Source organism: Crinia signifera, chromosome 8 (genome assembly GCF_055691185.1).
Source record: "Crinia signifera chromosome 8, ASM5569118v1, whole genome shotgun sequence".
NCBI lineage: Eukaryota > Metazoa > Chordata > Amphibia > Anura > Myobatrachidae > Crinia > Crinia signifera.
The window spans coordinates 43,304,061-43,319,842 of record NC_139224.1 but is presented as its reverse complement, the minus strand read 5'-3'; the positions used below and the strand labels follow the sequence as shown (position 1 = coordinate 43,319,842).

At 46.0% G+C, this 15,782-nt stretch overlaps 1 protein-coding gene across 1 annotated transcript in view; it reads left to right on the top strand.

Annotated features, from left to right (window-relative positions):
• IL17RD (interleukin 17 receptor D) overlaps positions 1–15,782 on the top strand; it is an 89,888-nt gene that overhangs the window by 59,185 nt on the left and 14,921 nt on the right. Inside the window, exons 4-5 of the mRNA XM_083156241.1 lie at positions 2,973–3,091; positions 4,719–4,839. Of these exons, the coding sequence (XP_083012367.1) occupies positions 2,973–3,091; positions 4,719–4,839 (240 nt within the window). The remainder of the gene's footprint in view (positions 1–2,972; positions 3,092–4,718; positions 4,840–15,782) is intronic.

Below are 15,782 nucleotides of genomic sequence, written 5' to 3'. Positions count from 1 at the left end.
AGCAAAGCCCCTTGCGGGCACGGTGGCTCGCCACCTATTCTATTCTTTTTCTATGGGAGTCATGGACCCCCACGAGGGAGAATAGTGGGTGGCTGTCGGGCCCCCTTCTGTTGGAGTTTTGACAGTCGGGATCCCGACTTCGGGTAAATGACTGGCGGAATCGCATCCGGCACCCTATTATTATTTTTCTGCTAAATCCAGGGGCTAGAGATGATGTCACCATATAACCCTCCCCATGATTATACTTATGTATACAACACCAGTTACACATATAAAACCTATTGGAATCTCTATTAACCCCTTTGTTGCTGAGCTCCTCCTACTGACATACAGGCAAACTGGCGGACAAGCCCCACTAGTCCTCTGTAGTGGGTATGGGTCATAGACTGAACACAATGGGCGGTATTCAATGAGCCTGATTCGCCATGTTTTTATGGCGAATTTGTGCTGTTTGGCGAATTTCTGACTAAAACGGTGAATCACCCTATTCAATGACCACATGGCGAATACATTTCAAGGTTTTTTTCACTATGATTCACCGAGTAGCAATCGCTATCTTTTTATGGTGAAGTGGAATGTGAACTTTTAAAATAAAGTGTTTTGTTTTTTACATTTGGTGTAAAAAAATCAGGAATTTTATTCTGAGGAGGGGCATGCTATTTTTATTCATGAATATATATTTAATTTTAAAAAATATATATATTTTTTTTTTTACACAGCAGCCAGCAGGGGGCGCCGGAGCCGAGCCGCTCATTACATATTCATATATTCACTGCACCCGATCGTTACGATCGTGTGTAGTGAATATACGCTCCCCTGCTGGCACCCCCGGGGGGCAGCCTGTGCTGCCTGGCACCCGGGGAGCCCACCTACCCCCCACAAAGTTTTGGGGCAGGCAGAGAGACTTCCATCTCTCTGCCTGGCACCGTCCTCAGGCTCCCTGCGGCAATAGCCGCAGGAGCTCATATTCGCCAGTCAGGGGCAGCGAGCCCCTGACACGTGGCGAATGTGCAGCGAATCCGAAAAAGGATTCGCTGCACCTCGCAGGTATTCTCATTGAATACCGCCCAATGAATGCTCGGCACTCTATTATAATCTCCCTCCACACCCTAGTGGATGGTAGATTATGAAATACCACATCTCGGCTCAACAAAAATGTGAAAAACTCTTGTCGACCTTAACCATGTCGACCTATTTTTTAATGTGTCAACCTAAGCACTATCGACCTTTTGTTGTCAACCTAATGTATGTTGACAGTCATAGTGTCAATCCAACGACCATATCCCCTCTGTAGCAAGGGTCTAAATAAAAAAAAAATGAATTGAGGGAGTAATGCTGGGCACCACCATAGTCATAGTGCCTTGCCAAGAGCATAGTGCATAGTGCCTTGCCAAGAGCAGCCCAGCCAGCGTTCAGACTGACTGGTGTCCGATTACAACTGATGCGGGTCTGGCTATTTCCAAGATGTCGCAGTGGCGCCACCTACCATTACCTTTACATACTACTATCCTATGACTCTTGGCATTTCGGTATATTCTAGTTGTATTTGTGTTTGGGGGGATTGGCAGTTAAAAACTGTATCTGCAAACAGGTCTTATGGTGTGTACACGGTGAGATTCCTTTGCTATTCGACTTAAGCTTCGAGTGCTATGCCATCTTTGCTAACTCTGTACTATTTACATACAATTCATGCTATCTGCATTAGATTTCCTCTATTTAGTCATTGCTGCCCTGTCTATTGTCTATTGATATGTGCTGAACTGGAGCGCGCATCGGCATCAAATCAGGATTGAAAGGTTAAAAACCTGTTCGGTCACCATATGATGTGTATGCGATCCCGATGCGATTTTGAATATAAAGTGAAAATCTAATGACAAATCTCACCGTGTGTACACAGCAATACAATTTTTTCCTGATTGCCCTATTTCAACAACCTCTCATTATTTTATGTCAAAATGGCCGTCCTAACTAAATCTAATGACCAGATATATATATATGGTGAAATGTAATAGGATGAGAGATTTGGTAAGAAATCGCCATTTTTTTTTAAAGTGGCAATCATTTACACTGCAAAATTAGTTTGATTTTGCAGTGTAAATGGTTGCCGCTTTAAAAAACCTGTAGATTTCTTACCAAATTTGTCACTTTCTGAATTTCTCATCCTATTACAGTTCACCCATAGTAGGAGTTCTAGAATCCACCCTAAAGCCCTGTACAAACGGGGCGATTCTGGACAGAATCGGCGGGGATCTGGTCGCTAAGCGTCCAGATCCCCATGGATCAGCTATTTTCCCCTGCAGCTTCCCCGAGGATCAGCTGTTTTCCCCGGCAGTGTCGTCTTTTATATCAGCGACCAGAGATGACACTGAGCAATATATTGCTCCGTGTGTACGGAGCTTATGGCATGCTGGCCTGTGTAGTTCCACAGCAGCTGGAGTCACGCAGGTTTACCTACCACTAGCTGTGCTCAGGTTGTTGCCGGTTCTCGCACAAGTGCTTATGATAAATCCGGGTCTACTAGTAAGTTCTAGGCCAACACTGCAGCTGTATGCCACCCGATAGCAGGCAGTCGGGACCTACTTTTCAAGGTCTGCCTAATAAAACAAACAGCCCTATTCTTCTATCAGCAGGGAAGTGCCAAACCGGAATTGTTGAGTTTACTCCAAAACACACAGTGCCATCTATACCTGGGGAGCACATTTCTGTGTGCAACACAGACCGGGCCATTATAGCACTGTCTCTATCTGTCATTGTTCATTATGTGGGCGCACAACCCACTGATGCTGCCTACGAACCCAGGCTGATGAAACGCTGAAGCCTCTGCCAAGCTTTGTCATCTTCTAGCTTAAGGACATGCAGCTATATGTTTGGTTGTGAGTTACTCTGCCACCGTATGACAGGTCTTCCTAGAATTGAGGGATGAACCTTTAATATTTACATTTACTAGGCTAAAGGTTTGTTCTGTTTTCCAGGCATCGAATATCTGAAGGGTTTCCGCATTATTCTAGAGGAGCTGAAATCTGAGGGGCGGATGTGTCAGCAGATGGTGCTCAAGGACCCCAAGCAGCTCAATTCCAGCTTTAAAAAAGTTGTACGTGATTCCAAGTCCAAACTCTCTCCTTGTGGGGTAGATGTACCAAGTCTAATGCTGCTTTCACACCGCAAAATCTGCTTAGACCCGGTATTTTTAAACCGGGTCAAAGCAGGTTATGCCCCTTTCAGACAGCACATATTACCCGGTATTAAACCGGGTCTAAGCAGGTTTTGCGGTGTGAATTTACATCGCATTCCACTGCCACTGAAGTCCCACTCTGTGCATATCTAATGAGCGGGACCCAGCGCAGTGAATATTTAATGAGTGGGTCCGCGCCCCCTGCACAGAGCGGGTCCAGCTCATTCCATATGCAGGGGACGAGTACCCGCTCATTAAGTATTCACTGCGCTGGGTCCTGCTCATTATATATGCACAGAACAGCTTGTGCTCATTATTGGCTGGGTCCTAAATACCGTTTCAGACTGCAAAAAGAAACGGGTAGGACCCATCTTTTTTGCTGTTTCCAAATACCGTTTTTTTTTTGGAAATGGTAAATTCATGGTGGACCTTTCAGACCACACATATTACCGTTTTGAATTGTTAAAAAAAAACGGCAAAATACTGGGTAATATGTGCGGTCTGAAAGGGGCATAAAAGGGAGATAATCTACCAACCAATCAGCTCCCATTTGTCATTTTTCAAACAGCCTGGATCATGGCAGTCAAAAGCTGATGGGTTGGTACTTTATCTCTCTTCACTCTGTCACTCTCCAAGGCTTAAGGGTATGTTGATGTGTCAAACTCATATGGACACGGTTTATATTTTAATCTGAATACAACACTTCTGGTTTGGGAACTTGATGGACTGCAGCAATGTCAGTGACACCTGCAGCTTATAAATCACAAGCCAACCAAACTATTGCACAAGAGTTGTATCAGAGGCAGAACTGAGAACTAAGGGGCCCACTACTGCAACTGTCACCCACTGTTTTTCCCTGTCACACTCTGCCTCTCCCTGTTAATCCTCTGCCTCTCCCTGTCACCCACTGCCGTGTTGCACATTGTGAATTTGAGTTGGGGTGGAGCAGGGGGGCCAAAATTATATTTTTGCACCTGGGTTCACAACCCACAAGTTCCGACACGGAGTTGCATAGAGTAAAAGGGATCCGGACAATGGGTCTACAGCAAATAGGTAGACTACAATTAGGTTGACATGCAAAAAGGTCGACACAAGCATTAGGTCGACAGTCAACAGGTCGACATGTTTTTTTTTCTCACTGATTTCTGTGCCGACAGGCGGTATTTTATGCCTTACCATCCACTAGGGCGCGGTGGGAGAATAAAATAGTGTGCTGAGCGCAGCGAGGCACTGTGCCCGAAGCATAGCGAGCAATGCGGTGCACTTCAAACTGTGTCCATGTCGACATTTGGGTAAAAAAACTAGGAAAAACCCCACGTCGACCTTTTGACGGTCGACGTAGACACTGTCTACCTTTTTGAATGTCGACCTTTTTGGTTTGTCGACTTTTTTGCTGTAGACCCCTTGTCCCAGTTCCGAATAGAACAATAGCTGGATTTCTTTTTTTTCATGTAACTCTATGGAACGTTCAGTGTGTATATCATTTTGCAGAAAGCGACAAGTTGATCTGGACTGACGTTCTGTCTGCTACTTCCCCCCATTGCAGGTAATGGAGACTCAGCCGTTTATGAACCTGAAATTTGAAACCGATTATTTTGTGAAAATTGTCCCCTTTCCCTCCATCAAGAATGAGAGCAACTACCATCCGTTTTTCTTCAGGACGCGCAGTAAGTGCTGTCAAGTCTTTATTAACCCATGTCGACTGTTTTATAATCCCTACAATGGACTGAATCAGATACGGAAGGAAGTTCAGTGCCGCATTGAATTTCCATCTGATCTGTAGGAGGGTCATGCAGGAGGCGTCTCAATAGAAGAGATACCTTCAGCATGTAGTCCCAGTACTGCAACAAGCTAGGATCCAACATTGAGACCATCGGTTACAATGTTCCTTGCAGGGTTTTGATATGACTCGCCAATGGTCAGGGTTCCGACGGTCAGTACAGTATTCCAACACGGAAGGCCGCAATAAAACCCCTTTCGGGCTCGCTGCGCTCACCATGCTGTGGGCTCGGTGGATAGCTTCGCTTGCCACAAGTTCTATTCTCCCACTATTGGTGTCATGGACCCCCACAAAGGAGAATAGCCCCTGTTGGGTGTGTTCGCGACTGTCGGGCAGTCTGGATTTCGGCGTCGGGAGGTCATCCGGCCCGTCCTCGCAGAAGGTCTGCCGAGTAAGCCTACTGCACAGCTGGCAAAGGCTGTGAGGCCATGAAGTTTGTGTGGTGACACGCCTCCAAGAAAACAGGAGTGACGCACCCGTTTCTAGCCTGCCCTACCCCTCAATGCCACTGCCTGTCAATCAGACAGTGGCCGAGGGGAATTCTATGAAACAGCGCAGGGCATGTTCTGCATAGGCAGAGTTGCGCATAAATTCGCACATATCCTTGCTCAAAGGATAGGAATTTATGTGAGGGTGCAGCATATTTGGGCTAGTAATGGTCTTGTTGTTTTTCTGTGCCGGTTTAGCATTTACTGCTCCATAACAGATAAAGAGAGCCACAGGTTGCATTCCTTCTCACTGTGATGCTTCCCACTTGCAGCCAGTGTAAATGGTTGTAAATTGAATCGTGCATGTTTATGCTAAACTGTTCCAGTAATGGAACGTTGGAAACCGCAGGCCCAACTGGGTAAGTCTCAAATGTCTGGAAGCCATGAGGCTTGAGCAGAGATTGCCAGAGCTGTCCTCCATGGCTGCAGTCCAGCCCACTGGCTCATCCCTTCCACCGAAAGAAGAGAAAGGTTGGAAGTTTCCCCCGCTCTGATCTGATCACCAGAAAAGCATTTTGTTTTACAGTTTCGCAACCAAAAAGATCTCAGCGGAGTTTTTGTCATCGAAATGAGCTCCATCTAAGGGGCAATTTACCCATTACCACCATCAACCCAGTTTGCGGATCTGCCAACTGATGGTTAGTGATATTTTTTTTTTGGGTGGGGTTCGTCAAAATCCAGCATTTTCAAAATCTGTTACCCAACTGTTCTGATCGTTTTTTTTATTGGAATTGATGAATCAAGATTGTCGAACATGTTGGATTTTGCTGAACACAACCCAGGCATCGATGGAACAGGAAATACCCCTGATAGAGGTCCTTTTATCTGAAGATTATTTATTGTCTGAAAACCCACCCTTGTCATTTACTTGTTGGGTTTTTTTGGAACGCCAGGTTGCATTTGATGGTTATTGGGGGTCCACTGAATGGAACATTATGCTACTACTGATACATTAGTTGTAAATGAAAGCCAGCTTCTGATTGGAGGAATCCTGCTAGTCATATAGCTAGCTAGCTTTCACTGGCTAAATGTATGTACCCAATGATTAAGTGACCACCAACAAAAATAATCTTCTAGGGATTTACCAGCAATATACCCTAAGGGGCCATTGAAAGTTGTCCAGATATTTTGGATAGCTGAAAAATCTGGACATCCCTGTTCAATACAGATGTTTTATGATGGTTTATGATTCGACTTTGCTTAACCCCTTCCCGACATTTGACGTATATATACGTCATGGCCGGGAAGTACTTCCCGACACATGACGTATATATACGTCATGGCTTCTAACTGTCACTGCGTCTAGAGACGCAGTGACAGAGGGACGATGTCTGCTGTCCCTGACAGCAGACATGTCCCTGCATGCCCAGGGGGGGCTGCGATGCCGCCCCCCCGTCGGCGATCGCTGTGATTGGCTGTTCAGTGTGAACAGCCATTCACAGCGTTTTCTGTGTCACCGGCGAATAACGTTCGCCGGTGACACAGGGATCGGAGGTGATTGGTGCTGTAAAGTACAGCACCAATCACCGCGGGGTGTAAGGGTGACACTGGTGTCACCCCACCTCACCCCGCCCGCCCCCAAAGGCCGTGATTGGTTCGTCGGACCGACGGACCAATCACAGCCATGGAGGGGGGTTTAAACTAACGGTGACTGCACTGCAGACGCCATTCCGGTCTGGAATTGCGTGCAGTGCGGTCACCGTACCAGCTGCCGCGATATACTGACCAGAACCCCTCTAAATACTTACCTGATCACTGCCTGGATCTTGCTTATTCTTGTGACATCCTGTGACATCCTGTGCTGTGTTGTGCTGCTGCGAGTTATTAGATAGAGAGATAGAGAGAGAGAGAGAGATAGAGAGAGATAGAGAGGCCTAGTGACAGAGAGTGCTATATTTTGTGCTGCTGCAGTGTGATAGAGCTATAGATAGAGAGATAGAGAGAGATAGAGAGAGAGAGATATAGAGAGATAGTGACAGATTGTGCTATATATTTTTTATATAACTGACTGCTGCCCCCCCTTTTGTGCTGATCAGTATAAATTAACTGATCAGCAACTTTTTGGGGGCGCAGGTTTTTTTTTTAGATATATATACCTGTCAGTGCTGCTGCTGCAGTGTCATAGAGAGATAGAGAGAGATAGTGACAGAGAGTGATAGAGACTGCTATATTTTGTGTCTGCTGCCCCCCTTTTGTGCACCCCCAGCAACTTTTTGGGGGTGCAGGGGTTATTTTTCATATATATAACTGTCAGTGCTGCTGCTGCAGTGTCATAGAGTGATAGATAGTGAGAGATAGAGAGATATAGTGACAGAGAGTGCTAAATTTTGTGTCTGCTGCCCCCGCCTTTTGTGCTGATCACTATATCTGAGGTGATCAGCAACTTTTTGGGGGTGCAGAGGTTTTTTTTTTTATATATATACCTGTCAGTTGCTGCCAGTTGCACTGTCAGTTGCACCAAAGGTTGTGCACCTGCTGCCCCTCACTGGTAATCAGTGTCGCATCACTGATCACCTTTTTTTTTTTTGTGGGTGCTGTGGGGTCTTTTTTTTTTTTTTTTTTACACACACTGTGATTTTGTGGGTGTCCTGTGGCCACTGTGCGCTGATCAGTGACGTACATCACTGATCAGCTTTTTCGGCACAGGGTTTTTTTTTTTTTTTTTATCAAATTCCTGTTGCCTTTGAGCGCTGTTCAGTGACGGACGTTACTGACCAACATCTGTGCTCAATTTTTGGCGCAGGACCTTTTTTTTTTTTTTTTTTAACCCCTTCAATTTTTTTTTTTTTTTAACCCCTTCAATTGTTTTTTTTTTTTAACCCCTTCAATTTTTTTTTTTTGTATAAAGTATTTTTTTTTTCTGCACTACATACACACTACACACTACATACCCCCCGGGTTGAAATAAAGTTTGTACCCCCCCCCCCTACACTATACACGTGTTGAAACATTTCACTACCAGTAACACAAAAATAAAAATGGCATCCCAAATGTCATCCCAAATGTCATCCCAGTCATCCAGAAGAATGTATTCAGTGGAGGAGGCATATGCCATGCTTGCCTCTGACTCTGACACAGCCAGTGAGGCAAGCGGGGAATTTGAAGGATTCGTCTTAAGCTCCTCTTCCTCCTCTGGTAATGAGGGACCCCCTCAAAGACGCCCCCGTAGAGCAGCTGAGACCCACCCCCCAATAATTGATCTCGTATGGACCCCACCACCAGACAATTTTGAGCCCCAGGTTCCTGAGTTTTTGGCCATGCCAGGAATCCAATTTGATTCCACAGGTCTCAGAGAAATTGACTTTTTCAAATTATTTTTCTCTGATGATTTTATAAATTTAATGGTGGACCAAACTAATTTATATGCCCAGCAGTTTATTGCTCAAAACCCCACGTCATCATTTGCTAGGTGGACCCCTGTAGATGCAGTAGAGATGATGACGTTTTGGGGTCTGGTGTTTCATATGGGCATAGTAAAAAAGCCAGAAATTAGGCAATATTGGAGTACAGATGTTCTGTACAGCACCCCATTTTACCGTATGGCCATGCCCCGGGCTCGATTTGAGACGATCCTTAAATTTTTGCATTACAACGATAATGCACAGTGCCCACCCAGAGATGATCCCACCTTTGACCGGCTATTCAAAGTCAGGCCGGTCATTGATCATTTCAGTGCCAAATTTGCAGAGATGTACATCCCAGATAAATTCATTTGCATAGACGAGTCCCTTATACATTTTAAAGGAAGGGTTAAATTCCGCCAGTACCTTCCCAGTAAGAGGGCAAGGTATGGCATAAAAATGTATAAGCTGTGTGAAAGCACCTCAGGGTACACCCACAGGTTTAGGGTATATGAAGGGAAGGATTCAAGAATTGAACCGCCAGAATGCCCCCCCTCCCTCGTAGGTGTTAGTGGAAAAATTGTCTGGGATTTAGTGCACCCCTTCCTGGATAAAGGTTATCACCTCTATGTGGATAACTTTTACACTAGCATCCCCCTGTTTAAGGCCCTTGGTTCAAGAGGTACAGCAGCTTGCGGTACTGTGCGCAAGAACCAAAGAGGCCTCCCAAAAACGCACATTGCCCAAGTAATGAGAAGGGGTGAAAGCAGGGGAATATGCACCGAAAATATGTTGTTGGTCAAATATAAGGACAAGAGGGATGTCCTTATACTGACAACAATTCACGGAGACAGTACCACCTCCGTCCCTGTACGAGGTACCAGTACCCACACCTCAAAACCTAATTGTATCCTGGATTACAATAGGTACATGGGCGGAGTGGATCTTTCAGATCAGGTACTGAAGCCGTACAGTGCCCTGCGGAAAACAAAAATCTGGTACAAGAAGCTGGCCGTGTATATCATCCAGATGGCACTGTATAACGCTTACGTGCTATTCCGTTCTACCGGCCAGAGGGGGACATTTATGCACTTTCAAGAGGAAGTCATAAAGGGCCTAGTATTTGGGAACCAGCAGGCAGAGGGCCCCAGTACTTCTAGTACTGGCCCCCGTATTGTACCAGGGCAGCATTTTCCGAACGAAATCCCCTCCACTGCAAGAAAGGGCAGGACACAAAAAAGGTGCAAAGTTTGCTATAAAAAGGGAATAAGAAAGGAAACTATTTTCCACTGTGAAACTTGCCCCGACAAACCCGGCCTATGTATAAAGGAGTGTTTTAAAATATACCACACATCTATGGATTATTAGGTTCATCATTTCACCGTGCTTCGGGGGTCTTGCTAATGCCACATAGCACCCACCAACATTCCACCAGAATCTGAGCTGCAAAATCCAAAAATCACTCCTTCCCTTCTGAGTCCTGCCATGCACCCAACTGGTATTTTTTGGTCACATATGAGGCATTTCCATACTCGGGAGAAATTGGGGCACAGATTTTGGGGTGCTTTTTCTCCTTCATACCTTCTGAAAATGAAAAATTTTGAGCCAGAACTGCATTTTTGTGTAAAAAATTTAATTTTTCATTTTCACTGCCCAGTTGTATCAAAATTGGTGAAACCCCTGGGGGTTTGAAATATACACTATACCCCTAGATGAATTCCCTGAGGGGTGTAGTTTGCAAAATGGGGTCACTTGTGGGGTGGTTCCACTGTATTGGTGCTTTGGGGGTCTTGCTTGCTAGAGGGATCTAGGTGTCACCATTTCAGGGGACTTAAAAGCAGGTAGGCAATGTAACAAAGCAATGAAGAAGGCAAGTCAGATGCTTGGTTGCATAGGGAGAGGTATCAGCAGTAGAAAGAAAGAAGTAATAATGCCACTGTATAGGTCATTGGTACGACCTCACCTAGAGTATTGTGTTCAGTTCTGGAGGCCATATCTCCAGAAGGATATAAATACATTAGAGACTGTACAAAGAAGAGCAACTAAAATGGTGCATGGCCTACATCACAAAACGTACCAGGAAAGACTAAAAGATCTTAATATGTATACTTTAGAGCAGAGAAGGGAAAGGGGGGACATGATAGAAACTTTCAAATATATCAATGGCTTTAACAAGGTACAGGTGGGAGACATTCTTCACAGGAAGAGGAGCAACAGAACACGAGGACATGCACTGAAACTAGAGGGAGGACGATTCAGGAGAAATGCGAGGAAGAATTTTTTCACAGAAAGAGTAGTAGATAAGTGGAATAGCCTCCCAACAGAGGTGGTAGACGCAAATACAGTAGTACAATTTAAACATGCTTGGGATAAGCATATTGATATCCTTACAAAAAAATAAGGATCAAATATGGTTTGAGGTAACATGTTTAAAAAAAGGGGCAGACTAGATGGGCCAAGTGGTTCTTATCTGCCGTCAAATTCTATGTTTCTATGTTTCTATGCTAATGCGACATAGCACCCACCAACATTCCACCAGAATTTGTGCTGCAAAATCCAAATATCACTCCTTCCCTTCTGAGTCCTGCCACTTTTTGGTCACACATGAGGCATTGCCGTACTCGGGAGAAATTGGGGCACAGATTTTGGGGTGCTTTTTCTCCTTCGTACCTTCTGAAAATGAAAAATTTTGAGCCAGAACTGCATTTTTGTGTAAAAAAATGTAATTTTTCATTTTCACTGCCCAGTTGTATCAAAATTGGTGAAACCCCTGGGGGTTTGAAATGTACACTATACCCCTAGATGAATTCCCTGAGGGGTGTAGTTTGCAAAATGGGGTCACTTGTGGGGGGGTTCCACTGTATTGGTGCTTGGGGGGGTCTTGCTAATGCAACATAGCACCCACCAACATTCCACCAGAATCTGATCTGCAAAATCCAAAAATCACTCCTTCCTTTCTGAGTCCTGCCATGCACCCAAATGGTATTTTTTGGTCACATGTGAGGCATTGCCGTACTCGGGAGAAATTGGGGCACAGATTTTGGGGTGTTTTGTCTCCTTCATTCCTTGTGAAAATGAAAAATTTGGAGCCAGAACTGCATTTTTGTGTAAAAAATGTAATTTTTCATTTGCACAGCCCAGTTGTATCAAAATTGGTGAAACCCCTGGGGGTTTGAAATGTACACTATACCCCTAGATGAATTCCCTGAGGGGTTTAGTTTGCAAAATGGGGTCACTTGTGGGGGGGTTCCACTGTATTGGTGCTTGGGGGGTCTTGCTAATGCGACATAGCACCCACCAAAATTCCACCAGAATCTGAGCTGCAAAATCCAAAAATCACTCCTTCCCTTCTGAGTCCTGCCATGCACCCAAATGGTATTTTTTGGTCACATGTGAGGCATTGCCGTACTCGGGAGAAATTGGGGCACAGATTTTGGGGTGCTTTTTCTCCTTCTTACCTTCTGAAAATGAAAAATTTTGAGCCAGAACTGCATTTTTGTGTAAAAAAATGTAATTTTTCATTTTCACTGCCCAGTTGTATCAAAATTGGTGAAACCCCTGGGGGTTTGAAATATACACTATACCCCTAGATGAATTCCCTGAGGGGTGTAGTTTGCAAAATGGGGTCACTTGTGGGGGGGTTCCACTGTATTGGTGCTTGGGGGGTCTTGCTAATGCGACATAGCACCCACCAACATTCCACCACCAAAAATCACTCCTTCCCTTCTGAGTCCTGCCATGCACCCAACTGGTATTTTTTGGTCACATATGAGGCATTGCCATACTCGGGAGAAATTGGGGCACAGATTTTGGGGTGCTTTTTCTCCTTCATACCTTATGAAAATTAAAAATTTTGAGCCAGAACTGCATTTTTGTGTAAAAAAATGTAATTTTTCATTTTCACTGCCCAGTTGTATCAAAATTGGTGAAACCCCTGGGGGTTTGAAATGTACACTATACCCCTAGATGAATTCCCTGAGGGGTGTAGTTTGCAAAATGGGGTCACTTGTGGGGTGGTTCCACTGTATTGGTGCTTGGGGGGTCTTGCTAATGCGACATACAGTGATCGCGAAACCACCCAAAAATAGTGGGTCCCTGGGACCCCTCACTTACAAAAATTGGGGTCCTACCTTACCTTTTCTGGGTCCCAACGGAATAAAGCCTCCTCTCCCCTTCCCCCAGCATGGCACATACAGAAGCCTCCTCCTCTACCCCACATGGCATATACCCTGAGCTGAGGGCCGATTTACGCAAATACAGATTTGGGCACTCACATAAAGCAACATAGACAGATTTATAGTAGAAAATACATACTGCGCCAGCTAGAGCCAATTGAATACACTGCAACAGGAATTTTACACACCTATAATGACCATTATTTATTCATATTCAGCTTCTTATATAGCTCAGCATATTCCGTTGCGCTTTACAATTGGAAACAACAGTGATTAAACAAACTGGGTAGAAACAAACCGACAGAGGTAGGAGGGCCCTGCATTATGCCACACATCGATATGCCCATTACGTAAAATGCCACACACCGATATGCCCAATAAGTATTATGCCACACACCGTTATGCCCAGTACACAACATGCCACCCATCGTAATTCCCCAGTACACTTAAGGCCCCCATACATCGAGGCAATTTGGTCCGATTGCGACCAATCGGCCCGTTAAATTGGACCAAATCGCCTCTCCCTGACATGTCGTCGGGTCCGATGTGCGGTCCCGTGTGAATTGGACCCGACTAGGTGGTCGGACCAGCAGGCCATCCGACCACCCATTCCTCCACGCGGCGAGGCGGGCGGGAAGCAGGGACGCATGCGATCCATCATAACGGATCGCATGCGTCCCTGCCGCCGGGAAGGTCCCGGCGGCTCGCACTCTGTCGGGTGTCCGTACACTGCTGCGAGATGTCGCAGGCAGTGTATGGGCACCATTACCTGCTGGGATGTGTAGTCCCACAGGGTTCCTGTGTCTGAGCTATACCAGGGCAAACCCAGAGGACTGGGCTATAACTAGTAATGCACCCCCTTTCCCCCAAAAAATGCCAGTCTGGTTTTACCATCAACAGTGCTGGTGGGTGTACTCCAGGGTCCTAAGGTAGTGCAGGAGCTGGCCCAGCTGCTGGTTCACATCCCTGCGGTCCTGGCTGCTGCTGCCGCGAGGGTTGGGCAGAGGACTGGCTGATGTGGCTGGCCTTCTTCCCCAGTGTTCATGAAGCAGGTGCTGCAGTGGAGGCCAGACACCTGGGACCTGGGGAATGAGGTGCGGGACCTGCAAAGAGGCTGGGCATCCGGGGGATGGGGGCCGGGAGCTGCGGGGACAGGCTGACTGCAAGGAAGCACAGCTCATTCCTGGGTGCTGCTGTGGCAGCGGAGGCCAGGCACCCGGAGGTGAGAGCCGGCAGCTGAAGGGAGGCTGATTGGCTGCGGGCGGGGAGCACAGCTCGTCCCCGGGTGCTGCGGTGGCAGCGGAGGCCAGGCACTCGAAGGTGAGAGCCGGCAGCTGCAGGGAGGCTGACTGGCTGCAGGTGGGGAGTACAGCACGTCCCCGGGTGCTGCCGTGGCAGCGGAGGTCGGCCACTCGGGGGATGGGGGCCGGGAGCTGCAGGGAATCCTTCTGGAGCATTACCGTATCTGTATCACAGCCGCGTTATTTCCTCTTCAGCTCCCAGACCCCCTTTCACCTCAGTACTTCCTGTGTTCCCGCCATCATCCTGCTGCCGCTGCGCAGATCTGCAGTAACAATCCCGCCCAGGAACCAGTGTCCATCCTGACACACTGCCCGCCGACCAATCCGGAATCCGCGCTGACCGCGTCCCAGGGGACCCGCCTATTTTAAAAAAGTGAGTCCCTGGCCGGGGTTTGTGGGTAAAATACGCGCTATAGCGCGTATTTGCGAACCCTGGACATAGCACCCACCAAAATTCCACCAGAATCTGAGCTGCAAAATCCAAAAATCACTCCTTCCCTTCTGAGTCCTGCCATGCACCCAAATGGTATTTTTTGGTCACATGTGAGGCATTGCCGTACTCGGGAGAAATTGGGGCACAGATTTTGGGGTGCTTTTTGTCCTTCTTACCTTCTGAAAATGAAAAATTTTGAGCCAGAACTGCATTTTTGTGTAAAAAAATGTAATTTTTCATTTTCACTGCCCAGTTGTATCAAAATTGGCGAAACCCCTGGGGGTTTGAAATATACACTATACCCCTAGATGAATTCCCTGAGGGGTGTAGTTTGCAAAATGGGGTCACTTGTGGGGGGGTTCCACTGTATTGGTGCTTTGGGGGTCTTGCTAATGCAACATAGCACCCACCAACATTCCACCAGAATCTGAGCTGCAAAATCCAAAAATCACTCCTTCCCTTCTGAGTCCTGCCATGCACCCAAATGGTATTTTTTTGTCACATGTGAGGCATTGCCGTACTCGGGAGAAATTGGGGCACAGATTTTGGGGTGCTTTTTCTCCTTCATTCCTTGTGAAAATGAAAATTTGGAGCCAGAACTGCATTTTTGTGTAAAAAAATTAATTTTTCATTTTCACTGCCCAGTTGTACCACAATTGGTGAAACCCCTGGGGGTTTGAAATGTACACTATACCCCTAGATGAATTCCCTGAGGGGTGTAGTTTGCAAAATGGGGTCACTTGTGGGGGGGTTCCTAAATTTTAGCATCTTATGGTGCCTAGAAACCTACATGGTGCCTAAAAAATAATCTCATAAAAAGGAGGCTCCAAAATCAAGTAGGTGCTCCTTCTATTCTGAAGCCTGTGGTTTGGTCAACGTGCACACTAGGGCCACATATAGGATATTTATGAAAACAAAAGAATTGGGGGAATCAATTTTTAGTCACATTTCTCTAGTAAAATGTACTGTGTTCCTTAGAAAAATGTATTAAAATTGCAAATCTGCAAAAAAAATGAAATTTTGAAATTTCACCTACACTTTGTTTTAATTCCTGTGAAACACCTAAAGGGTTAACAAACTTCCAAAATGCTG